The sequence below is a fragment of the Canis aureus genome, chromosome 8, assembly GCF_053574225.1.
Source record: "Canis aureus isolate CA01 chromosome 8, VMU_Caureus_v.1.0, whole genome shotgun sequence".
NCBI classification, from domain to species: domain Eukaryota; kingdom Metazoa; phylum Chordata; class Mammalia; order Carnivora; family Canidae; genus Canis; species Canis aureus.
In genome coordinates, this window is record NC_135618.1 from 22,418,960 (window position 1) to 22,445,969 (window position 27,010).

The 27,010-nt window shown below is 44.5% G+C and overlaps 1 protein-coding gene and 2 long non-coding RNA genes across 4 annotated transcripts in view; 2 read left to right on the forward strand and 1 right to left on the reverse strand.

Annotated features, from left to right (window-relative positions):
* The window catches only part of LOC144318477 (uncharacterized), a 126,263-nt gene that overhangs the window by 60,963 nt on the left and 38,290 nt on the right, over positions 1-27,010 (forward strand). The gene's annotated exons all lie outside the window — the stretch shown is intronic.
* Positions 1-27,010, reverse strand: part of ABCA4 (ATP binding cassette subfamily A member 4) — a 128,103-nt gene that overhangs the window by 12,473 nt on the left and 88,620 nt on the right. Inside the window, exons 30-44 of the mRNA XM_077905490.1 lie at positions 26,230-26,416; positions 21,880-21,974; positions 20,342-20,374; positions 18,665-18,770; positions 18,466-18,540; positions 18,072-18,241; positions 16,279-16,456; positions 12,457-12,572; positions 11,307-11,454; positions 8,177-8,300; positions 7,713-7,842; positions 5,438-5,558; positions 4,927-4,989; positions 3,800-3,906; positions 790-931 (exon numbers count right to left, since the gene is read on the reverse strand). Coding sequence (XP_077761616.1) covers positions 790-931; positions 3,800-3,906; positions 4,927-4,989; positions 5,438-5,558; positions 7,713-7,842; positions 8,177-8,300; positions 11,307-11,454; positions 12,457-12,572; positions 16,279-16,456; positions 18,072-18,241; positions 18,466-18,540; positions 18,665-18,770; positions 20,342-20,374; positions 21,880-21,974; positions 26,230-26,416 — 1,795 coding nt within the window. The remainder of the gene's footprint in view (positions 1-789; positions 932-3,799; positions 3,907-4,926; positions 4,990-5,437; positions 5,559-7,712; positions 7,843-8,176; positions 8,301-11,306; positions 11,455-12,456; positions 12,573-16,278; positions 16,457-18,071; positions 18,242-18,465; positions 18,541-18,664; positions 18,771-20,341; positions 20,375-21,879; positions 21,975-26,229; positions 26,417-27,010) is intronic.
* On the forward strand, positions 19,299-20,941 carry LOC144318479 (uncharacterized). Its single transcript, XR_013384406.1, has 3 exons — positions 19,299-19,756; positions 19,878-20,044; positions 20,154-20,941. It is a non-coding gene; the product is annotated as an uncharacterized LOC144318479 (long non-coding RNA).

Here is a 27,010-nt window from a genome sequence, read left to right on the forward strand (position 1 = left end):
GATGTTCCAGGCTCATTTGATACCTATTCTGTCCCAGCCCTGGAATTTGTCATTGCAACAGTGTTATAATAGCATTATATATATATATATATATATATATATATATATATATATATATATATATATAATATTATAGATGGTAGCTACCCTTCTGGTGGGTAATGCTTAAAGTATGGAGTTATCAAAGCACTGTTATACACCTGAAACTAATGTAACATTGTATGTCAACTATATACTGAAATAGAAAATAGTGGAGGAGAAAAGTAGAATTCTACATGTGCTCTTTTGCCCTTTGCTTTTTTTTACTTAACAATATCTCTTGGAAGTAACTCCAGATCAGTTCAGAGAGATTTTCTGTGTATGTGTGTATGTGTTTAACAGCTGCATTTATTATGTGTCTATACCATAAATTGTTCAACCAATGTCCTATGCCTGAATATTTAGGTAGTGTCCAGTGTTTTGTGACTACTAATGCAATGAATAACCTTGTGCATATGCATTTTGCACTGTGGGAGGTATATCTTTGGGGTAAATTCCCAGAAGTAGGATTGCTGAATCAAAGGGTAAATGCATATATTATATTATTTATGGAGCCAGGGATTTTCTTGTTTTGTTTGCTGCTAAGCCTCCATCTTCTACAACAATATTTGGCATATAGTAGACACACAGAAAGCATTTGTTGAGTGGACAGCATGCTCCAACTTTCCCATCTCTAAATAAATTCACTCTCATGAAAGAGGCTTAGGGTTTACGAAACTCCTGAGTGCCAACAAGAAACCATTTTTTTACCCTTTCAATTTCATCTGCTGGTACACCTCGGAGCCGGGCATAAAGGTAAAGATGTTCTCGCCCTGTGAGCAGATCATCAACTGCATCAAACTGAGGACAGTAGCCCATACTTTGGTGGACGTCAGATATATTAGTTAAAATACTGCAAGAAGAAAAAGCAATTAGCAAGTTTCCTTCAAAGGGGGATGGGGACAAGAGAGCTAGGGCTGGAAAACTGCCAATAGGATAAGCAAGCTATCTCTTCTCTTCTGCTTTGCTTCAGAAATGTGCACAACATTTCTAAATCAAAGCAGGGACCCTTTGTTTAGAAAATGATGAACTGAAATTCTGAGCTTTGAATCCAATAGATCTTTCCAAGTTTCTCTGTCTATAAACTGAATACCTGTTATTCAAAGGTATTGAATAGTTTTGGAATGGATCACCTCATATGTGGGTTTATTTTATTTATTTTTAAAGATTTTATTTATTTATTTGTGAGAGACACACACACACACACACAGAGACAGAGACACAGGCAGAGGGAGAAGCAGGCCCATGCAGGGAGCCTGACGTGGGACTCGATCTCAGGTCTCCAGGATCACACCCCGGCTGAAGGCAGTGCTAAACCTCTAAGCCACCCAGGCTGCCCAACATATGTGGGTTTAAAAACAAAGGGAAGATCAGGCTTTAAAAAATGACTGGTGAGGGGCTCCTGGATGGTTCAGTCTGTTATGTGTCCGACTTGTGATTTCAGTTCAGGTCATGATCTCATGGGTCTTGGGATCAAGCCTTGCATTGGGCTCCTCACTCAGTGAGGAGTCTGCTTGAGATTCTCTCTCTCCCTCACCCTCTGCCCCTCCCCCCATTCAGTACACACTCCCTCTCTTTCTCTAAAATAAATAGATCTTTAACAGAAAAAAGTAAAAGAGGGATCCCTGGGTGGCGCAGCGGTTTGGCGCCTGCCTTTGGCCCAGGGCGTGATCCTGGAGACCCGGGATCGAATCCCACGTCGGGCTCCCAGTGCATGGAGCCTGCTTCTCCCTCTGCCTATGTCTCTGCCTCTCTCTCTCTCACTGTGTGCCTATCATAAATAAATAAAATAAAATAGAAAAAAAAAAAGAAAAAAGAAAAAGAAAATGACCAGTGATTTCTGATCCCTTTCAGACATTTGGGAAGTAACTAGAAAAGATGCAGCATCCTAAAGAAAGTAAACTTCTCCATTTGGGTTTATTGGCAGAGATACAGTAAATGAAAGAGGAACCAGTCAGATCAGTACCCAGAGCAAGAGACTGGCAGGGAACAAAGAAGAAGTGAATTGAGTTCTATCAACTCCCTTTGATTCCCACTAGAAAATACAACTCCCTTTCTCTCCCACAAGAAGACACATTGCCTTGATGAAAAAAATAAATTATCTAATCTGGTCTAATCTCTCCCTGCTCTTCCTGCTTCACTTGTAGCTTAAAAGATGGATGCAATAGGATGGGACAGAGAGGTGCTATGCAGTCTCTCCCACTATAACAAAAAGTACTTCAGTATGACTGGGCCAATTAAAACTACCCAGGGAAGCAAGGAGAGTACTTTGCCAAATTCATGGGAGTTGTACTACTAGAGAAACCCAATCCTGTATCTTAAACCTACAGCTGTGCTCTAGTTTCCACCTCATCTAGCTTCCATCTTCTAGGCATCAGGGACATCAGGCTGTGTCTTGCTTGGACTTGTGTCACTTGATGTTTTATGGTAAGTCCTATTATATCCTCCTGCCTGCTATTCTTTGGTCCCTCAAGATGCCTTTTGCTACCACTGTCAAATTATTTGCTTGGTTGTAGGCTAAGCTGGATCTGCAGATGAAACAGATTTGGCCACAGCCTGACTTCACTCCGGCTTGTTCTTTTGCAAGCAGACCCAACAGGGATGGATGGGGAAGATCAGAGAACCAAATTCATCCTGTCTGAGCCATGTCCAGTGAGCCTGAAGCCATATTGCTGAGGATGGCTCCCAGGTGAGGGAAGGAGGCCTCAGTCAGGCAGATGCTGAGCAGAAGTCAGCACTGCCTAACTCTACTTATAAACCAGGGCAGAGGGGTCCTCCAGGCACTTCTAATGCCTATGAGCTTTGCTGTTCAGGGAGCAGCCTGGGAAGTGGCAAGCAGCATAGGCTCACATTCCTGACCCTGTGCCACAGAGGACCAGTCTGTTTACTCACACCTTATTACAGAGAGCAGCAGGCACTTTCCAGAATCCAAGGACACATGCCAGTTTTTCCTTTATAAAGGCTCCTTAGCCTGGCCAAGCCAAGCATCAGCACAGAAATAGCCAAATCAGACTAAAGTCCCTGAAGGCTCTTCAACCAGTCCCCATCTAGAAACTCAAACCAAAGAAAGGATGCTTCATCACAGAGGTTCTTAACCTGGGACCCAGGGATCCTGCAGGATCATAAATGTACTTCAGGCCTCAGTAAATTCCTTTAAACTCTTTGCAAAAATGTATGGAGGGAGATAATGGGGGATGATGGTGTGTGTGCATGTGTGTGTGCGTGTGTGTGTCTTTTTAAGATTTTATTTTTTTCAAGTAATCTCTACACCCAGTGTGGGGCTCAAACTTACAACCTCACGATCAAGAGTCACATGCTCTACCAAATGAGCTAGGCAGGTGCCCCAATAATGGCCTATTTTTATAGGAAGAAAGAAAAAAAAAAAAGGAAGAAAGTACAAGTGTTCATCAGGTGCTCAAAGGAGTCTATAACCCCAAAAAGACTAAGAACCACTGACTTAGTGCTTTACAGAAGTTTCCAAGAACCCATGCTTACAGGGGCATGTCTTAACAGTCATAATTCAATTCAATTTTCCAGACAGTCTACGTCTTGTGCTTTCTGGACTGTGCTCTCTTAGAGGCCTACTCTTCTGCACAGATCTTCCATGCACTCAGAGTCATCCTCAGTGCAGGGTCTCACGTTCATTCTCCTTATGCTGCGATGGGAACATGGCCCTGGGCCTGGGAGAGACACCCTGAGATGGGATGAGCAGGACACTCACCTCTTGCCTGCTATAGTGGCGTCACCTGAGGTCACTGTGGTGTCCCCAGTAAGCATCTTGAATGTAGTTGTTTTGCCAGCTCCATTCACTCCCAGAAGACCAAAGCACTGAGGGAGAAGACACAGAAATGGCCTCATCCTAGAGCCCAAGAGGCCCAAAGAGGATAGACTGTCAGGTATGGGTAGGTGGGAAACATTTTTGACTTGTGCTGCCATTACTGAGGCCACTAGACATGTGTGGAATAGGCTAGCTGAGTTTGCCACCCCAAGATATGCTACTTTGGTGTAAGGATGACTTTGAGCTGAAGGGAATTAAGAAGTAGCAGATACAAGAAAAGCTCTCTTCCCTTCCCTGTTTGGCTAAAAGTGGGGCATATATTTATAAGGTGTCCCCTCTTGTCCTCTCTACCAGGAAGAGCAAAAGTTAACTGCCAGTAGCAACTTTAGAGTCTGGAGACAGTGCCAGAAGTATCTACATAGCAAACTTCACTAACTAGTCTTTATTTAGCATTAGTTTACCCCATATTTGCCTTTCTATTATTTGCCACCCCTACTGACTTATGGTCCTTTTCCTTTGTCACGTCACTTCTCTAAAAATGTATCATTCCTTTGTCAAGAAGCTATATAAGCCCAAATTCTAACCACTGCTTGTGTCATTTATTTCTGATCATTCCTTTGTGCATGTGCCATGCACATGTTAATAAATGTCTGTTTGCTTTTCTCTTCTTAATCTGTCTTCCATCAGTCCAATTTACAAAGCCCTACCAAGAGAACCCAGAAGGGTAGATTTTCCTCCCTTACAATGACCACTGAGCACTTGATATGCATCTAGTCTGAACTGACATGTGCTGTATGTGTAAAACCACCCTGGATTTTGAAAACTAAAAAAAAAATGCAAAATATTCTATCAATAATGTTTTATATAAATTACATGTTGATGTGACAATATTTCAGATATATTGGGTAAAAGATCAAGATTAATTTCACCTGTTTTCTTTTTTTTTTTTACCTTTTTCATGGGGCTGCTGGGAAATTTAAAATGACCTATGTGGTTACATTTGATTTCTTTGAGATAGCTCTGCTTTAGCGGGGAGAAGAGGCATGCACAGGATTTTGCTGGGTACCCACCTCTCCAGGGCGGACTCCGACACATAGCCTGTCCACTGCTGGGCTGGAGGTGCCTGAATAGATCTGCAGGATGCAGAGAAACTGGACTGAGAACTGAGAGAGGGTTAGAGAGGGAAGAGAGGAGAGAGCAGGAGCACAGGACAGTTGAGGTGAGAACTACCGACATGACGAGGTTACTATATACTGGTGGGTGTTCACTGAGGTGTTGTGAGCCCCAGGACACTGCACGGTTGTGCAGAGATGGAGGGGAAAAGGATTAGTGAGGCTCAGTCATAAGGGCTCATACTGAGCCCTGTGCTGGTGCCCTAGATGAACATTAGAGAGAATGCCCTGGAATTAGAAGTTCTTGGCAAATTACAACACAGTGATGACAATCTTACATAAAATTAGGAAAATGAATTGCTTGCATAGGTAATATTGCTTATTCTACAAAAGGAAAATTACAATGTTGTGCCATCTCTGGACTCAGACTGGCCCTGCCAACCTCAGTCATCTACACCTAGTTCCTTACCTTGGTTAGTTCATTTAGCCGTAAGATATCAGTTTTATTTCCCCCACTAATAATTCTTTGTCTTTCTTCAGCCACATCATCATCTTCATCTATGATGGGCTCCTTAGCAGGCTCAGAAACCCTAGAGGAAGTAAAGGAGACAGGACTGTGTTGGTGCACAGTGTCCCTGGTTTCCAGTCCTGGCCTTTCTGTGTGTGACCTTGGGCATGTCACTGAACCTCTAAACCTCCTTCAACTTCCTTCAGCCATTCGGTAGGGAGGGGATAACAGTGTCTACCTCACAGGACTGTGGAGAAGATGAACTTGGCACAGCCTCTGACACAGCGTCAGAACTCAAATCCTGGCAGCTGCTATCATAACTAAAACACTTCATCTATGGTAAGCACTCAGTAAACGTCACCCGTCTCCCACTTATGTCTTGAACTAACTCCTCTCCCAACCATTTGATCAAGCCTTGGTCCCCAGCCCCTGCTAATCTTCCCTGATTCCCAGCCTCTGCAGGCATTTCCAGTGCCTCAGCCTTCTCTTCCTCCTGCCCTGACAGACAGAAGCCTCCTCATCCTTAAAGACACAGCCTCTTTTGAAACCCTTCCTGATCACCTTGGCCTATCGTCTTTCCTTCCTCTCTTGTTGGCCTCATCTGATTCATCTCTAAATCTTGTCCTGTCTACCATTTATCCAATTGACCTATGTTTTCTCTATCTCCCCTCACCCCTACTCCTACCCAGGCTACCGCTGACTCTTGCTTGGGTGCCAACACGGCCTCCTGCCTGGTCTCTCTGCTTCTAGTCCTGGCAGATCATTTACCTGCCTTAGTAAAACACCCTAACAGCTCCCTGCTGCCCTCAGGCTTAAACTTGAAGTCCTCACCAAGGTGAGGGCACTTCAGGACTTGGCTCTGCTTACCTCTCCGTGCTCCTCTCTCACTCATCCCTCTCAATTTCCCCCTTCACAGCCATCCTGAACTCCTCACATTAGCATGTCCTCTACCAAAATTACCCTTTCTTCTGCCCTTCCCTTCTTCTCTTTACCTGGTTGCCTCTCAGCATGGCTGTGGGCTTCCTGTAGCCAGAGATCATCGAATGATCCTCCGGTGCTGTTTCAGGCTCAACGTGGCCAGACTTGCTCAATTATTTGACATCAGAATTTGAAGCTAATTAGTTTTGGTAAATAAGCCTGCCTCTTCTCTCCTACTGCAAGGTTTCTTCAAGATGTGGCCAAAGGCACAGAGGGGGGGCCTGTGAGGGCTGAGTGTCCCATGGACATCAATTCCTCACATTGTCCCCCATAACTAGCACCACTTCATGGTCACATCATTTTATTCCAAGTGTGTTGATGCCTATTATCTCGTTAAATCCTCACAACCCTGTGAGTAGGGAGGTAGATTCGTTTCTAGTAACTTGATTCCCTATGGATCAAAACCTAAAACAGGTCCTCTGAATCTTTATTTGCATATAGCCAGACTCAGCCTGAGAGGATGAAAAGATAAGGAACAAAACACTGTCCAGGAAAGCGTGTTCTAAGGACCCAGTGATTTGCAGTTCAGAGCCCTGGGCAGAGCCCTAGTGAAGGTCAGCCTGGATGGCAGAGGGATAGCCTTCTGGAAACCTGGGGGCTTGTGTCAGAATGAGGCAAAGCCTGGGTCAAGAAGCCAGGGAAGAATGGCACTGCTGGGCTGGGTCACAGTTGGCAGTTACTGCCCACCTCTGCCTCCCGCCTCAGGGGGGCACAATCACCGCCCCTCACCCTTCACACCTGCCCCTGGCTTTAGCCGCCTTGGATATCACCCCCAAGGGATGATATTACTCCCTGTCTCCACTCTCAAATCTCTAATTAGCAAAGGGGCCCACTTTGTCTATTTTCTTGTGAATGCATGAATTTCCCTCTACTTTGGATCTCCCTTAACCATTATCATTTGCGAGGCTATTTTCCAACTTAAAATGAGTATCTGTTAATGAAGTGAGAGGGATTAAATATTAGTGACTAAAATAAAAAAACTGTATTTTAAATACTTTAAAGTTTAAATTCTTCATAATTTCTAAATTTCATAATTTGGAATTGGAATTCCAATAAGTTGGAATTCATAAATTCCAATGAGTCTATTTTACTGTCTCTCTCCTTGTGTAATTCAGAACAAACCAAGCTTTAAGGGTGTAAAAACCCATATGGAGTGGGGCTAGTGGGAGAAGAGATGACTACATGGATGTGAAGCCAAGTCCCTGGACAGATGCAATGAGCTCCTGTTGGCATCCTTAGGGCAGTGGCCTGAACGTACCATCGGGTGAGGAAGAAGTGGTGCTGGATGAAGAGAGTCAGAAGCAAGTACACCACCCCTTCTGCTGCCATGGCAACCAGGTTCTTTCCAATCAGGTCCCACTGGAATGGATTTGTAGAGTGCTCCTCACCTGGGGACAGGAATTAAGTCCATTCAGCTGCCCCAGCTTTCCCTAAAGACCTAGTTACAACATTTGGCCCAGCTGGACAGGCCTTATGCAAAGGAGTAAGCGACAGCTGAGAACCCCTCTTCATCCTGGTGTCTCTAATCAGAGTAGGGATGAGTAGGAGCCTGCTCGTGACACCTCCTGGGGCTCCTCAGACAAAGAGGCAGAGGCAGCTGATCCCTTCTGGGCAGGACACTCTCAGACCAACCAGGTGTCTCCCAGCCCCAGCCCAGGCTGCAAGCCCTCCCACACGCAGAGGATGTAGGGCCATGTTCCACAGGCCTCGAATGCCACCCACCAAACCGGGCGTAGACATCTGTCACAGCCTGGCTCAGTGCCAGGTCAATGAGGCCCCGGCCCAGGCAGAAGTGTGGGAAGATAATGAGCAGCTTCCTTAGCATGGCGTTGAATCTGAGCAGTGTCTGAAACAAAGAAAAGCAGGGCAGTCAGTAATGGGGACTGAGACCACCTGCCCCCTCCTGAGCAGGGTGTGGCCTGGGTGCCCTCACAGGGCAGGACCAGGGGAAGACTTGCAGACAGAGGGAGGCCCGGCAGCCAGGCTGGCCACAGGACACATCTGTGATGCAGATACAGAGGTTTTGGAATACACATGGGAGGTGCCACCAGCCATTCAAGCACACAGGAGGTGCCACTAGCCTGTCTGGGGAAGCTGTCACGTGGACTCACTTGGAAACTACACAGGAGCCTTCCCAGGAGATGCAGCAGCTGCTGGGAGTGCGGCCCTGGTTCTCTCTCCTTTGGTACAGCTGTGAGCTGTCACTAGGTCCTAGGTCTTTCATCTGCTCTTAGCTCAGCTCGTGCCAAAGGGAAGGCTTATCGGCCTCTGCATCCCCCAGTTCCTATTAACTGTTGCTGCTAGGAAAGAATGCTCTCCCCACTTTTCTTCTCTGGCAGATTCCTGTCCTTCTTTAGAAAGTTAGCTGGAGGGGTCCCTGGGTGGCTTGGTCTGTTAAGCACCTGACTCTCTGTTTTGGCTCAGGTCATGATCTCAGTGCTGTGAGATTGAGCCCTGCATCAGGCTCTGCGCTCAGTGTGGAGTCTGCTTGAGATTCTCTCTCCCTCTCCCACATAAATAAATAAATAGCTAGATAGTGAGATAGATAAATATATGAATAAATAAATCTTAAAGAAAAAACTAGCACCATAACCCCTTCTCTCAAAAGTCTTTTCAAGCTCCCATGTAAAATACCTACTTTTCTCCCCTAGTATTTACAATATTGTCAGCCAGGGTTAATTATTTTTTACTTGCCTGCTGTTCCCACTAGTCAGTGGTCCCCAGACAATAGAGACTGGGTCCTAATTATTTTGATACTTTCTAACTACCTTACTCAATGATTAGCTCAGAGTAGGCACCTCATTATTAGTTACATGGGCTAATAAAATCCTACTTATTCCAAGCCAGGCCCAGTTGAATTTCCTCTACCTAGCTTCTCTGAGCCCTATAGCCCAGCTCTTTGGTCCCACTCTGGTCTGCAGTGTCTTATCTGTCTCCTTCTTTTGGTGCCCTATCACACACTGTTTTATGGAATGTCAGGTACTGTGGTTCATATCGGTTCCTGGCTTGGCACACAGGTCATTTCTTGGGTGGAACAGGAGTTCTTGCAGGGTGGGATGAGCAGGTCACACGTGTTTACATCAGCACATCCATTACATGGTGTTCGATACGTCTTGACTCAGTAGGGGCAGTGGCTAGTGGGACCTGGGAGTCTCTTGAGGGATCCTGGGAATCTCTGCAGCATCTGCCTATCTGATCACGTGCATGAAAGCAACCAGCTTTTATGAGGGGGTGTGCTCGGTAAATGTTTGGCTAAATGAGTGCAGGCCTCAGGAGGGAGAGTATTTTGAGTTGCTTTGAGCTTACTCTTTATTCTGAAGTAACACAATCTCTCAAAACTTAGTGGGCTGTGAACCCGTGACAAACAGTTCTGAAGAGGAACTCTTTCAGTCTGCCAGAGGCTCTGCCGTCAGCAGTCTGTGTTCTTTCTCATCCATCTCTCTTCTGGGGTCTGACTGTGACATGGTCCATTTTTGACCAGTCGTGGGACAAATGGGGTTTTGTTTCTTGCTTAGTGGTTGCAGAAAGTCTGACAAGGTCTGGGAAAGAATCACTCATGAGGCCATAGGACTGGGGGTTAGTGCAGATTTGTCTTAGGTTCTCCTGGCAGGGCCCGGAGGTAGGAGTGAGGACAGGGACCACAGGACAGCAATGCCGATGTGCTGGCTGGTGCCTACCCTCTGAACTTGAAGTCCTAGTGAGGGAGGAACGGGCTAGAGAGGCCAATGGGGACACAGGCACTTGGCCAGCCTGCCAGTGCTTGAGAGTGCTCCAGGCCAGCCACAGCCAGGGCTCAGAAGCTGCCGGCTGGGAGTGGGAATGTGGAGCAGAGACAGCCCTGGAGCCATTGCCATTGTTTTGGGGGTTAGCCTGGCTAGCTCTTTCTGGGCAAGGAGAAGTCTGAGGAGTGTGGACAGGACAATTATACTTGATAGCTCATAGGAGAAAAAATGAGTGGGAAATATCAGAAAGGGAGACAAAACATGAGAGACTCCTAACTCTGGGAAACGAACTAGGGGTGTAGGGAGGTGGGCGGGGGGTGGGGGTGACTGGGTGACAGGCACTGAGGGGGGCATTTGATGGGATGAGCACTGGGTGTTATTCTATATGTTGGCAAATTGAACACCAATAAAAAATAAATTAAAAAAAAGAAAAAGTATTTTGAAAAACTAAAAAAAAAAAGAGTCATTTAGCATCATAGATTTATAACTCTGTCCTTTGAATTAAGTTTCATGTAGAATAACAAATGTTACTTGTTACAATTTGTGTAAGAAACTGGGAGAAAGAAAATTTATGCATTTGCTTATTTGCTGCCAGAACATCCAAGAAACTGAAATGAAAGGCTGTCTCTGGGGAAGCAAAGTAGGTGATTGGAAAACAGGGGTAGGAAAAACTTTCTTTGTATGCCTTTTTGGTCCCTTTTAATTTTGAAATCACATGAATGCATTACTTACATGTGTGGATGTGTGTGTGTAGAAAAACTAACACCCAAAGTCACCAAGGAAACCCTAAAGGAGTAAGACAATCAATCTAAAAGCTTAGGATCACAAAAGGTCATTTATAGCTTGCAGAATGAGCTCAGAAAACCATGACACCCAGAGCACACAAATAAACTTAGAATCAAGCGAGCTTAAAGAAAAAAGGAAGGAAAGATGGGAAGGAGGGAGGGAGGGAAGAGGAGGGGGGAAGGTGAAGGGAAGGAGGGAGAGAGGGAGAACAGGAGGAAGCCACATTCGCATTCACATACATACTAAGATTATCCAGCCACAGTACTTGCCTGTGGCTCTGCTTGATCATCAAATACTTTAATATTTTAGTAATCAAACAAGGAAGCCACGCAAGTCATGCTCACCCAGTTATTCTCAAATAATTCCAAGATGAAGGTGATGGCACTGCTGTTGATCCCGATGAACAGATTAGCACATGACAAGGCCACATAGGCTGTGCTGGGGACATCAAACAGGAAGGATGCTGGGTACATCATGGGAATGACTGCCCATCTGTGTGGAATGACACAATGCAGTGGGACAGAGTACCAATATTCCATTCCATTTGCTGTACCACTAGATACAATGCATTCCCCTAACTCAGAGTGACATGTGGGAACTGGCGAGAGTCCCAGGAAGACCAGAAAGCTGCTCTACCCCTTGGTCTTCATTCCGCATCTTTGAAGGGAGATAATGATGCCTTCCCTGACTACGTCAAGGGGGTTTTGTGAGAAGCAAGTGACATGGTGGCTGTGAATGTGCCTTTAACAAGGTGGAAGTGCAGTGTCTACACTGCAATGCTTCCCACTCTACAGGTGGATCAGCAAAGCTACGCTGAGATCCTAGGAGGCTCATCTTTACATTTGACTTGAGTTGGTATGTCACAGTTACACTGGCCTCTGAATTCTTTATTTCCAAGAGAGATGAATAGAGACCACTGCTCCTGGCAAGACTTCCCTGACCCCCACGGGAAGGACCAGGTGTCATTATCTCCATTATCTCCATTACAGATGAGGAAACTGAGGCCCTGATGGGGTAATTACTTGTCCAAGTGTATGTACACAGTACATCAAAGGCCTGGATATAAAGTTGCAAGCCTTGCTCTACGATTCTACAGGATTTAATCCCTGTGTCATCCTTTGGCCCTGGCCCAGGGGCAGCCTTTCAGCTGCAGTCTTCTGTGTGCAAATAACTCTTGGCCAGTACAGTTGGAGACACTGAAATGGACAGGTTGGCTATGGATGAATCAGAATCAGAGCCATGTGAGGGGCAGGGGAGTGACGGACTCCCAGACCCTGGGCAGGCCCCAGTGTGAGTGGAAGAAGATTCACTTGAGCCTCAGAAATACCTGGAGTCTGAAACAGAAGCCAGCCTGATTCCTGCTCAGTAGCTGCACATCCTGCTGGAGGCTGGAAGCTAATCTGGCTGCCAGAAACCCTGGTTTTCTGTCAGAAGAGCATGACCTGTCCCTGGCCTCCCTTTTGGTGGCATTAGCTAATGGCCCGAACAACTCACCCGTACAGCATGAGCAGTGCAATGAGGGCAGGAAGATTTTCTGGAGAAGTGTAGGCTTTCTTCTGAAACCCAACAAAGATCCCCACCACCAGTGCAGCGCTCACAGCATAATTCATCTTGAAGAGAGAAGAGAATAAGAAATTTAACCTTTTGGGACCTCTGTTTTCTGTTCTGTAGAACAAGGGCTGGGCCAGGCTCCTCCGGCACTTATAATGGTCTGGGATTCTGATGCTATTTGTCTAAACCGTTCTCCATTAGCGAACGTACATTAGGTTGTCCCTAGTCCTCCTACCCCTCCCCACTTCCACTTCCAGTGCAGGAAACCTTAGCCTCTATCTTTTGAGAGAATGAATTAGAATTTTCCACCTGATCTCTCATTTTCTCTAATTGGTCACAAAGTCCTATTGATTCTACTTTCTAAGCATGTCTCCTGAATTTAGAAAAATCTAAAATATTTAGTCCTCGGCCTCATGAAGTTTAAATAGATGATAACCTTTTACCACTTTATCCCTTTCCTTCACCTTCCTACACAATTCAGTCCTAAAGCCATTAGGACAGATAGGGAGAGGTGGGCAGCCACAGTGGGGTTACAGGTGTCACAGTGGTCCCAAGCAGGATGAGAACTGAGAAGGGTGAGGAGGACATCCCACAGAAGGTAGGCTGGTGCGCGGTGTATGAAGGTGTAGGGGGCTTATAGGGGGCTGATCTGATTGGGGCTATCAGAGCCAGAGAAGAATGAGGAGGACCTCCAAATGGGGGGCAGCTAGAGCAGGGAGGGGTGGGTGTCTCCACATGAGGGAGAGGATGGTGGCAGAGATGGGACACTTATTACATACAGGTGTACTGCTCGGGTAGGTACATGAATCAGGGGTAATAGAAGCCAGTTTCTCACTCGTGGGGTAATAGAAGCCAGTTTCTCACTCGTGGAGAAGAGTCACAAATATGGATGGATAGACAGCCTGTAGTGTTGGATTAGAATTAGGGGTTTTAGTGAACTCATATATTGTTTGGTGTGTAGACAGAGAAATACAGATGTAAATGTGTGCCTGTCTATGTACATACACACGTGTCTCTAGTTCTCTCCCCTGAGAAGGCCTGAAACCACTGATACCTCAGTGGCAGTGACCATATCTAGCATCGAGATCTTGGTTTCTGAGGAACCTTTTCCACTGAAAGGAACCAGGGCTCCTCGTGGAGATGGCTAATTCCAGGACAGCGCTGCAGGAAGTGCAGGATGAGCCTGGAACATCTCACTGTGCCAGAGAGCAGGCAGGTGCTCAAGTAAGATGGAGACACAAGAGGAAACAAAAGCCAGCCTGAAGGGGCTCCCACTGGCTAAGCAGGATAATTTCAGCATCAGAATAACTAAGAATGGGGGGCAGCCCAGGTGGCTCAGCAGTTTAGTGCCTGCCTTCAGCCCAGGGTGTGATCCTGGAGACCCAGGATCGAGTCCCATGTCGGGCTCCCTGCATGGAGCCTGCTTCTCCCTCTGCCTCTGTCTCTGTCTCTGTCTCTCTGTCTCTGTCTCTCATGAATAAATAAATAAAATCTTAAAAAAAAGAATAAGTAAGAATAGTATCAGATTGTAACTTATTAACATAGGAACCATGACTCTATGCAGGCACACACAAATAAATGAATAAATGGGAAGTTTGATAACATAGGATATTTACATAGCTTCAAAGTACCACTCCCCCAATTCTTATTAATTATAAAGGGGAAAATAGTAACCTTACAGTAGAGGAGCTCGGCAGACACCATCTAAATCAAGTGACCACAGTGACCATCATCAGTAATAGAACAAACTGAAATCCGAAGCTACCTGGTCAGATGCAGTGAGAAGGAAAGCATGCTCTCATGATACCACTGCCATAAACTGGATCCAATCATGAGAAAACATCAGGCAAACTCAAATTAAATGACATTTTGCAAAATAACTGGCCTGTGATTTTCAAAAGTGTCAAGGCTGTGCATGTCAAGAAAAGACTAGGAACCATTCCAGGCTGAAGGGGACTGAACAGGACAACTAAATGCAATGACTCTGAGCTAGATCCTTTCCTATAAAAGACATTATTGGGGCAATTGGTGAAATTTGAGTGGGGTCTGAGGAAAAGATGGAGGTGACACATCATGCTAGTGTCCTGGTGTTGACAGTTATGTTGTGATTGTATGGGGTGTGTCTTCATTAATAGGAGGTAGACACCAGAGGTGCTAGGGTGTGTGTGTGTGTGTGTACGCACGCAAAGGTCATCTTTTGGGAAGTTACCCTCAAGTGGCCCAGAAAAATAGTCTTGAACTATATTTATGACAATTTTGTGATTGTTTCAAAATTTAAAAGAAAATACATGGTGTATAAAAAATAAGTACTTAAAACATTTTATCTGAGCTGAGTGAATTATATAAACAATACGTGTTTGTTCATTCACTTAACATTGACCCTCAGGCATATATGATATCTTTTTGCTGCTGGCTAATGAGGATGCTAAGCTCCAACACTATAGATCCTAGAGTTCAGATTTCAGGCCGGCCTTAAAATTCTAGAGCCTCAGAAGCCTGCTAGTGTCATATTCATCATCTTCTAACTCTTTATTGTCCAGCCAAGTGTCTATTTGCTAGACACTTTCAGACACTCTATCCTGCTATCCACATATATCTCCTTAGGCTCACAGATCTCTGTAGCTAGGCACATGCATGGGTCAGCTCGAAGTGTAAATTCTATAATCCTTGTCTTTAAAAAAAAAAATAAAATGCAAACCCCAGGATTTTAATAGCTTTTCAGTGCAGGTGAGCCTAGCTCCTTTTCATGCTTAAAGCACAGGGGAGGGTGGGTAGCTACAAGTGATGTTTTTGTCCAAAGTGAAAACATGCATTTGAACGTGTTTTCTCAGGTAGATAGGGCAGACCAGAAAGAATTTAGTTGCTACTGATGATTTCTGGTTTTGTATTGTTCAGTGATGGCTGCATTTAGGAAGCAAAGATAAAAGAAACCATGTCTTTATAACCCTAATATTTGTCATAATGATCCCTGCTACATTATAACTAGGGCTTTGCTGCCAGTTTATTTCTGACTCCTTCCTGCCCCCAACAATCCTGGTTCTAAGAGAGGCAGCAGTTTGCTGTTGACTTGGTAAATAATTTTCTCTTTATTTTACCTAAAGTGGTGCTAATCTCATTTAGTGGAGGTCTGGTTACTTTGGGAAAGCAAAGTAACACCACTGAGTAGGGTTGTCAGATTTAGCCAATAAAAATATTGGATGTTCATTTAAATTTGAGTTTCAGATAAACAACAAATAATTTTTTTAGTATAAGTAAGTCCCATGCAATATTTAGGGGGGGTGGGTGGGATATGCTTATACTAAAATCATTAATTGGTTTATCTGAAATTTAAATTTAATCAATGTTCTATATTTACTTGGTGACTCTACCACAGGAGAAGTTCCATCCTTCCCCCTTTGGAAAGGGTGTAAGAAGAGAATGTAGGATGAAGGGCCTCTTGGTATTACCTCTTCAGCTCCAGATTATTCACAGGAAAGCCAGCATCATGCCTGTGGTGCAGTGATTATTCAGTGGGTCAGAAGGCCCCTTGGTGGAGGGCACGTAGAGCCCCAACTCAGCAGTTGTTAAGCTGAGCCTTCCCCAGCTTGGAGCTCCTAATTCTGTGCCTTTCCAAGAGCCAGCAAACACACAAAGCCCTTAGCACAGCACCTGCTAACAGCCCTGGCAGTACAAGAGCCCCACCCTGCCATATCCTCTTGGAGCAGACAAATACCTGCCCATGTTGGGCCCATGAAGGCAAGGGAGGTGCCATGACCTGACACTTACAATGTCCCAGAGGAAGTTGGTCAGCCAATAGGTAGTGGGACTCACTCCGCTGACAAACTGGAGGTGCTTGGCTTTGTTTACCCTCTCCTGGATCAAATAAAGGACAAAGCTGGCTGGGACAAAGGACATGGCGAAAATCACACAGATGGCAACCACAGCATCCACTGAAGCGGTCAGCCTGCAGCAGGATGAGACACCAGGAGAGAGAGGTGAAGAAGGAGGAGCAGAAACAGAAGGATGAAGTTAGGCTCTGGAAAGGCCTTACCCAACTGGAGGTGGGAGGTAATGGCCTCCAGAATACCTTGGAAGCTGCTCGTTTCACTCAGTTGTGCTAATCAAACTGGGTCAAGGTTAAATGGATATTTGTGGGTTTCCTGTTCCATGTTACTACTGACTACTAACATTAATGTTAATATCAAATATTTTCCCATGTTAATAAAATAAACAAATTTTATTATATTTTCTAATTATTTGTTGATGGTGCATAGAAATGGATTCTTATAGTAATCTCATACACTATAATGCTCTTATTAGATACCATAATTTGTCTATAGATAACTCTTGAATTTTCTATGTCTGCGAAATCTTGTTCACTCATGTATCACAACATGGGCATATATTCATAATGCAAATTTAAGTGAAAAGAGAACATGTCAGTTCTATAGAAGCTTGGCTCCATTCACCATTTCCTGGATCACTGAGAAAGCATGTGGCTAAGGGGTAGGTGTGGGCTGAAGTCCCACCTGAGCTTCACACACCAGCCACAGCTCTGGCGTGGGACAGTGCCTACACAGAGAAAGAGCACTTTTTGCTAATTCCCACAAGGCACCACATATGCTGGTCCCTGTGCTGATGAAACTACAAAGAACATGATCCACACATGTAGGAAGAAGAGAATAAACTGGAAGGAAACATACATAAATGTTTAGAGGTAAGGTCCAAAACTGGGTAGGGTTGTAGAAAATAAGTTTTAAAAACTCTGTTTTATAAACTTTATTTAATGAACACACACTATTTTATATACTACCTTTATAACCACAGAAGACTCCTATGTTTTATTTCAGATTCAACAGACTCTATTTCCTCATAGAACAGACTATATTTCCTCAGTTGAGGGCCTCAGAGGGTGTCCAAAGGAATGCTCAGTGACTAGTGCCCAAGTTTTAGCCAATGACACTTGGCATGTTCAGGGCAAGTTCAGGGCACCGAATACACTGGGATAGGAACAGGAGGACCCTCATAGCTTGCCAGAAGAAGTTCACACTAACAAAGCCATTCCTGCCAAAGTCAGGTCTCAAACAGAGCACACATACACTACGAATTGCACAAGTTTGATGTCTTTTACTGCCTGAAGCTATGCAGTAAGAGCCTAAGCTTGAGGAAGGCTAGGATCTGTTGACATCTTGAAAGCCTGGCCATCTGAGGGAAATTACGAGAATCTAAGACGATTATTCCCAGGGAGATGAAAGATTGGCTCAACTTTCCTAGTTCCCGGCAGCCACTTTGCAAACTGGTAAGGAGAATATTTGTGTAAGCTCCAGGAGCAACTTGCTATCAAGAGCCAAAAGGGAAGAGAACCAAATATATGCTTACTTTCTAAATAAATACGAAGAGAAAGAATGGCCAAGCAGTTTGATACACGAGGCCTTTGAAAGTCTCATGTTCATGTGTGCCTGACTTAACAACCTTGACATCCAGCCCAGCAGCTCATGTTAGTGAGAATCATCTTGGGGTGTCCACAGAGTAGAAAGGGTGACCAGTGGGCTGTGAGGCTGGGGGCCACGGTGGCTTACACTGTGATCTCTGAGAGCTGCTCCTTGGTCAGGTTCAGGGGCTGGCTTATGACAGTGATGCCATACTCCTCAGGATTCTTGTCCTTGTGCAGGCTGGTCCGTAAGATGGCGTTGTGTGCCACGTTGAGAAAGCTCACCAGGGCATGCCACCCTTTGTTGTTAAACCACACCTACAGGGCAGAGAGGGGGCTTTGTTAGACTGTGCTCCAGCTGTTTAAAGAAAAAAATGAGCTTCAGGAAAAAGAATGTGAGGAGGAGGAAGGGTTTGGCAGCTGGAAGACATTCCAGGCTAGATTTCAGCAGCAGAAGGGAGGGAATGTAATTAAGTTGGGACAATAAAATCACTAGCTTGCGTGAATTTTTAGCTCTAGGGCAGATTATGTAGAACCAATACCTTAATGTTGTCTTCAGTTTCTAGATGTTTAAGGAAAGCAGGCATTTCTTTAGAGGCCTCTCTGGTGATAGGGCCCTAGAAAACCATAAGGAACAAGCACAAGGTTTCCCCTCCCCCCACTTAGCACTCATGATTATTTCTGTTTCATGATCACAAGCACATCCAAAGTTCTGCCCAAATCTCCAGGTTGTTTACATACCCCGCTCACATTCATTATCTGGCCAAGGTGGCTTAAAAATTCAACAAGTGCTTCCCCGGTGATGGGGAGGATTGGGAGCTTTCCTCCAATGGAAATTCCTCCGTACCTGACAAGGGAACAAGAAGCCCTCAAGTCAGTGCCAAGAACCAAGCCTGTGGTGCTTCATACCTGTCAATAGCTCTCTCAGTTTCTGTAGGGAAATGTGTACTTGGAGGGGAACTGTCTGGACTAGTCAGCAACACAGCTCCACTTCACAAACCAACTATTAACACTTCGCTGTTGCCCCCGGGATAAGTCCTGATCTCTACTGGGTTTGGTTTCTCCCCACTTCTCCGACTTCGCCCCTCCTTATGCCTTCCCACGAGTGGCAAATTCCAGCCATGTCAGATCACTTCCAGAGCCCCTGATGGTCCAGGCTGCCTTGTGTCTCTGCCTATGTGGGGCTGTGAGCTTCCCAGGAATACCTTTCCCTGTTTTGAGCATCTGATCAACTTGGACGCATCTGTCTTACATCATCTTCTCTTTAAGGTCTTCCCTGACTCACCCTACACCCCAACCAATGACTTATTTTTGGTGCCACTTCCGTGCTTTGCAGATCCCCTGCCCTAACTCTGCGTTTAGCACTTTAATTGGGGTCCTGGCACTGGATCTCTCCTGCTCTTACCCATCTTCCACACTGTTTGGAGGTGTAAAGTGATCATGCACCAACACCAATCTGGACCTGTTGTGCTATCATTTAAAGCCCTTCAGTAGCAGGATAAAAGCCAAACTCCTTGATTGAACAAATTAATCTGCTGCTTAGGCAAGACAGAAGAGGGGAACTTTATTTCTCAGGGACTCAGTTGGTCCTACTCCCCAGTTCTGCTTCAACTGAGGCCCCACAAGTCCCTCTTGGGAGCAATTCTAAAAGCAGGATTTCCCTTTCATGATTTAGAATCCACTCAGAAAAATTAAGTTAATATCAACTCTGCATTCATTCTAGAGGCCCTATTCCTGAGGGACCTTGGGAGGTCAGCTCACTCTCAGAATATTCCTGGATGATCCTCCAAACCTCTGAAACCACTTGAGCCTCCAGAATGCCACAGGAACGGGGTGAGTCTGGGACTGGGCCAGACTCCCTAAGGCTCAAAAGGGATGGGCCAAAGAGTAACAGGGCTTAGTTAAATGTTCTCTCACTACAGCCCTCTAAATTGTTATCCTTCTGAGGTTTTAGGACCCCCTCTGAGTGAGAATGCTCTGGAATGCCTCTTCAGGGAACATTGCCTCCCATATATACCCTCCAAGGAGATCTACTGCTGAGAACCTTCTGGGTCCCACATATTCTTCAGGACATGACTTGTGAATTCCTGAGTATACACAGAACAGCCCACATGGCTCCAGGTGTGCCTTTTTTAAAAATGTGCAATTATTTTAAATAGATCAATCTGAGATTTTTATTTCTTCTTAAAAATATTTTATTTAAAAAATATTTTATTTATTTATTTGACAGAGAGAGCACAAGTAGGAGTAGCTGCAAAAGGAGAGGGAGAAGCAGGCTCCCTTGCTCAGCAGGGAACCAGATGTGGGCCTCAATCCCAGGACCCTCGGATTATGACCTGAACCCATGGCAGATGCTTAACTAAATGAGCCACCCAGGTGCCCCTGAGATTTTAATTTCTTACAAAAGTAGTTTCTTACCTCTGTTCATTGACCCAGAATTTGCTCTTTAAGCTGAAAGCCAAAACAAATCATACAATGAATACCATAAGAAAGGTAGTAGTGTTAACTTTCCTTCCCAAACACTCATTGGGGCCACTCAGTCTTCCAGGGCAGTTTTGTATTTCCTGATATCCAAACAAAGTGGAAGCCTCCCAGCCCAGAGCCTCAGCCCAAATACACATGCAGAGGAAGGACTGTTCCACCACTGGCTCTCCAAGTCACAACCTGTATTCTGGGCTTTCTGGGTGGTCCCGTGGTCAGGTCATTTGTCAGACCATCTGAACCAGAAAATATGGCAACCACTACAGCAGTGTAGAGTGAAGGCTGCAGCCCTCCTATCTTCCACTCTGCATAAACAATACCCTATTATTAATCACCTGCACACTTGGGAGAAGTTCTGACTTAGTACAAGCCCAAAGTTGAGACTGATTTCCAGCCAATCAGGGGTAAAATTATAAGACAAGTAATGAGCAGATGCCAATTCTAGACCTCATAGTTCAGGCCCACAAACTATCACTGTCATCAAGCACAAAACCCCAAAATCCATATTGCAAATTTGCTGCTGAGAACAAAGTTTGGGATGGTTGTTGTTTTATTGCATTATTGAATAAATATTATGCACTCTTGCTTTCATTTTTGTGCTTGAAAGGTGTTTTTCATTTTGCTAATGCTGGCTTGGCACTGCCTTCTCAGCAGCGGCTCTCACCACTGGCAGCGTGTTCTAGTTAACCAAGGCCATCTATCCTTTGTTCAGGGTCTGGCAGAGGAAGCAACTGAAAGGACTATGAAAATTAAACAGTATGTTTTATTTTAAGGCCCCAGCGCACTTGGGGGCTGGATCAGGGTTCCCTATGATCCCCTTTTCACAACATGCTCTTGTCAAGCTCTGATGGGGACTGTTAAAGCTGCTCTTCCCCCCTGTGGGCCTGGGAAGAGCAGCTGCAGAGCTGAGAGGGGGCACTCACAGAAGAGCTCATTGGCACACTGAAGGGCAAGGATCGAGATGATAATTTACAGCGAGGGCGTGATAAGGAGCAGTTAACCCTGGCCAACCTGTGGGCTCCCTCCCATGCTGCCATCCCACTGCTTTTTTCCTATGTTGGTCTGATTTGTTCCATTCTCCTTTTTGCTTCTTCCTTTCTCACTTGCTTCTCTCCTTTCTCCTTTTTCTCCTTTACTCTCCCTCCAAACATTGTCTTTCTTAGCTGAAACATGAGGCTGCATTATTGGATACATTCTATGCTTTCTTATTTTATTTTTAATGGTGCATGGGTTAAACTTGAAGACTGGCCTAAATAAAACAAAAAACAAAAACAGAATTAATCTTAAGTTACATTTTACTTGTATTTGTCTCAATTGCTTTTTTGGGTAAATCAGGGGGAAAAAATTTTCCACTGCCCTGATTTTTTTTTTCCACTGCCCTGATTGTTGGTAAGTTGTACAAATAAATTTTTTCTCTCTAGTTAATATTTTCTACAGGGAGCCAGGATGTAAAGTATGAAAGAATCTCTTCTTACCTGCTTCGTATAAGAGCAGGATATGTTTTTACCAAGAAGTCGGAGATGTTCCTGTTGGTAAGGTCTTGCAGAATTTCAGTGCTGCGCTGTATTCTCTGAGGCAAGGAGATATCCATGTTAGTCACCCTGGAATCTGAGGCTTGTTCTTCTCCAAATATTATTTATGAACTCGGCTTCTGAGAATATGCTGAATAAAGCACTGACATATCCCTAGTTCCCAAATTAAAGATGTGGGAGCCATCTTTGATCCCCTTCTTTTCTCCAGTCCATTGACAGGATAGTTACAACTCCAAAAGAAATCTCCACTCTGTCCCCATTGCTCCAATTCCAGACTACCACCCTAGTCCAAGCTTCCACTCAGGCCTCAACTGGACCTCAACAGAAACTTCTAGACTGGTCTCCTTCATTCCATGCTGGCCCACCCAAATCCATTCTCCACACAGCAGCCAGACTGAGCTTTATAAATATAAATCAGAATACCCCAGTCCTTGCTTTCTCCATTCCAATAAACCTTTGGGTTTATTGGATCATCACCAAGGTCATCACCAAGGTCAACATGGCCACACGATCTGGCCCTGCCCTGCTTTCTGAGGGGGCCAGTAGCCACTCTCCTTACTCTTTACACTCCCCACCTGTGCCCCGTGCTTCTCCCATGCACACCCCTCATTCCTGATGTGCCTTTGCACTTGGCCGTGCCCTCTGCATGTATTGCTCTGCCTGGACAACCTCACATGGCTAGTTTATCATCATTCAAGTCACCAGCCTACATTTTATTCCTCAGAGAAGTATTTTCTATTTGTAGTCACTCTCTATCATAACCTACTGCTGCATGATCTTTTCATCTGGATCTCTATCTCAAATTTTCTTTCCAATTCATCTGCTAACTTGTTTTTGTCTGTTACTTCCCTGTGTGATATAAATTCTGGGAGAGCAGGGACTTTCTCTGTGGTGTCCCTAGCCTTAAGAATAGCACCTGGAATGTAGGAAAACAATATACTTGTGACATGAGTGAAAGAATTCAAACAGTCCCTTACAATTTACAGATTGCTTTCAAAATATATCTAGAACTGGAAGCTTGTTTCACCTTTGGAAGATTTACAAAGTGCATGCATTTGGCCACCAGGTGGCAGTATTACTTTAAATTTGGATCTACATAGTCTTGGGTTCAGTTCTGGTCAATCAAGAACCTGAGGTGTCAAGGGCACAACCCAGATGTAGCTGAGGGTATCTTTGGTGCATTAGAAACACATCACATATCATTCTTTTCATTTTTGTACACTTTCTGTCTCCCCTCCCCCTTTCCATTTTACTCCCTTCAATTCACTTTCTTCACATGGTTCCTCCAAAGCTAGGAGGACAGGCACCTACTGAATGCTTACTGTGTGCCAGGCTCTGTGTTAAATGCTCTAGAAACATTGTCTCCCTTATCCGTACACTCTTATGAAAGATAAATTGTTGCTTTAATTTACAGCCAGAGAATTGGAGGTCCAGAAAGCTCAGCTAATGTGCACCAAGTCACAGAAGTTATAGGGGGTTTATCTAGGATTTGAATCTACATCTGTTTGTCTCCATAGCCCTGCTCTTTCCACCACTCTATCACCCTGATTCTCAAGCTGAAAAGGGCACCCAAGGGACCTGCTAAGCTACCCAGGGAGAATCTAGGCTGGAACAATTGCTGGTGTCTGGTAATTTGTGATGAATTATCTTCTAAAACTTCTAGCAAATAAAAATAGTCCTATAATTTGATCTCTGTGTATTCTAGAAGTCAGGGATGGAACACTTTCACCTCAAGACCTACCACCACTCAAAGAATGCTAGGACAGGAAGGGACCTTAAAGAAGGCTGTATCACCACCCCCATTTACCTGATATGTACAAGGTACTGCTTCTGATGAGTGAAGCCCAAACCCTCTGGCCTTATTCCAGGCTGAATAGGAGAGTGTGTTTGACTGAGTGGAGTGAGTGGGTCTAAATGTGAATGTGTGTGTCTGTTTGTCTTTTACACACAGACACACAGACACACATACAGACACACACACACATCCCCTCCTGTGTTGATGCCTGAGATTCAATTTTGCTCCCAAAGGAAGCATAAATGATAGTGAGGAAATGCAGGAGTGATAAAAAAAAAAATCACAGGAACTGGCTTGCCTTTTTCCAGGACTCTGGCTATGGGGGTCTGTTAAAATTTCCCACCAGGGACCAAAGACTAATAATTGAAAAAAAAGTTCCTAAAATAGGAAGGCAGCCTCTGAGGTAGGATTCACTGAGGAAATGAATCTCCACATATCTATGCTTAGCCTTCCTTCCCTGTCTTCCCAGCAAAGGACCCCATGTGCAGTGTCATAACCTCAGTGTCCCACTGCTGATGTATCTAAGTAGAAGCAGCCACAGGGCCCCTCAGTCATCTCAACAAAAGCAAAGCTTCCTCTTGGAATACAGAGAACTGGAACAAGTTCCCTGATTCCCTCTTCTAGGATCTCTATGGCGCCGCAGTGGCCGAGTTGTGGTTCAAAGGAAAAACACATGACTTGAGAAATATAAAGGTATATGCTTTTAGCAAGTAAAAAGAGAGAGAAAAAGATAGGAGAATGCTCACAAACACAGAATCACTTATAGACCAGCAACTGTGATTGATGATGCAATGGCAAGATTTAGTTGTCCCCCATGATGTGCTCTGCCCTTCTGCTGTTTGCCATAGTAATACACTTTTTTGTTGGGTTCAAGGCCTCCCAGAATAAAGATTATATAGTTCCCAATCTTTCCCTGATGTCTATTCTGTATAATTGTGTATAAGAGAAAGTGCAGTGCAGTGGCTTCTGGAAGTCTTCCTTAAAAGATAGTGCATTTGCACTTTGCCCACTCTTCTTCCTCTACTCTGCTACTAGGAAAGTAGGTTCTATCATCTTGGCCAATGAGGCTAAGGCATGTTACTCCTCCTCAGCAACAAAACACAATGTCATGGATGGTCTGCATAGACTTTCACATGAGAGGGGAACAAATTGTGTCCTATTTTATCCACTGTCAGTTTGAGGTTGTCATCAGTTGAGTTGAATCTGATTCTAAATAATATAGTTTCTTTACTCACATTATTTCACTGAGTTCTCATAATAATGCTGTGAAATAAGTAGTTATCTTTAATTTATAAATGGGGAAATTAAAGCTCAGACAGTCCAAGTAGCCAGCCCGGGGCTCTCTGATGCCAGTGCTCCTCCCGCTATGACACACTGCTTCTTGGGGAATCGTTCGTTCACTGGTAAATCATTAGAGAGGGCCACACAAGGCCCAGTTCCATGGAAGTCAGCTGGGAGGCCTCTTAGCAATTGAAGGCAGAGTGAGACTTCTCTGGTCCCTTTCACTGTCTCTGACACCTCTGGGAAAGGCTCACTGGGGTGATACATTAAGGAGTTCAGACCTCCCAAAAGAGGATGCTGCTCAGAGAAAAATGTAGCTGGCTGATTCTGTGTGTGTGCACACGTGTATGCATGTTGCACAGCACATGGCAAACATCTTAATTAGGCTGTTAAACAGTGTGCAAATACACATGCATTTAAATGGACACTACGGTGTTTACGATGGAAAAAACTGAAAACACACATCTTCAATGAGAGATTAGCTAAACAAGTTAAATGGAACCAGTAGGATAATATGCAGGAATTAAAAATGATGATGTATAAAAAAATTTTTAAATTTAAAAAATTTTAAAAATGATGATGTAAATGTATGTTTACTGACATGAACATATGTTCATGATATGTTTTTAAGTAAAAATAGGTTTCAAGATAGCATTTTGAATAGACTCCTGCTTGAATGGATAAAAAGCAAATGCTATCAGTTATCTCCAATTATAGGCTTTTTTTTCTTCTGACTTAACTGTATCTTTTAATTTTCTGTGATGAGCATACATGACTTGTATATTTTACTGTTTAAAATTTTTTAAAAAAGATTTTAGTTACTTATTTATGAGAGACACACAGAGAGAGGCAGAGACATAGGCAGAGGGAGAAGCAGGCTCCATGAAGGGAGCCCCATGTGGGACTCGATCCTGGGACTCGGGGATCATGCCCTGAGCCAAAGGCAGGTGCTCAACTGCTGAGCCACCCAGGCATCCCTAAAATTTCTTTAACTAGATTGAAGAGGGAGTGCTTGAAGGAAAATGAAGCTACTGGCTGTGACAGGGCCCTTTAGCATGCCCCTCCAAGAGGACCCAAGGACATGCAGGGCCCCTTCACTCAATGGTCAGGTTGAAATGTTAGTTGGCTAGAAAGTTAGGAGGCAAAGTGTATCTCCCCAATCTGTGCTGTCACAGGTAGATTTGGGGCCCCTGGTTTCTCAGAGAGGGTCAAGGTACCTGAGGGGGTGGGAGCCCCCCTGCGCCCTCAGGGCACTCTGGGAGCATGGTGAGCTTCTCTCTGGTGCTGCACCTGCAGGAAGGCGAGGGCTTCTCTGGTGTCCACTGCTGCTTCTGGAACAGGTGGGTGATGTTCGGGGACACAGAAGGAGTCTTCCAAGGGGTTGAATTGCCACAGGGGTATTCCCTCATGGAAGGCAAGAAAAGATTTCACAAGAAGCTCCAGTTGATAAAAATCCCCCTAAATGAGAAATAGCGCCCAGCCCTCTCCTTAGCTTTTCTTCTATCTCCCCAGACCCATGAGTTTTCTTCTTCTATTCTTGGAGGTTAGTTTCTCCTTTAAAAAGTCAAGACTAGAATTTTGTTGATTGACTAGGTATGGGGCTGGGCAATAATCATCTGCTTTCTGGACTGTCCTATCTCCCTTCTTCTTCCTGGCACCTCTAGCTGTTGAGAAACAGAGCAAATAAAAGCAGAATTTGAACTTAGTCTGTTTTGGTCCATACTGATAGCTCTGAAAAACACTGAATGAGGAAAGCAGTTAAAATTATATTGAAATTTTATGATTCTTGGTGAATTTCAACTGCCCTCTATAACTCTCTTCTCTATATTTACAGCAATAATTGAAAATTGGCCACACATGTAATTAATGTCATTCTAGGTCCAATTAAACAATAGCACATCCTTCATCTCCCTCCTTTCCGGTTTCAGATTCCTTTCAAATAAGTTGTGGGAAGCATATGTTAACTCAGTATGGAACTTTCTATATCAAGAATTCTAG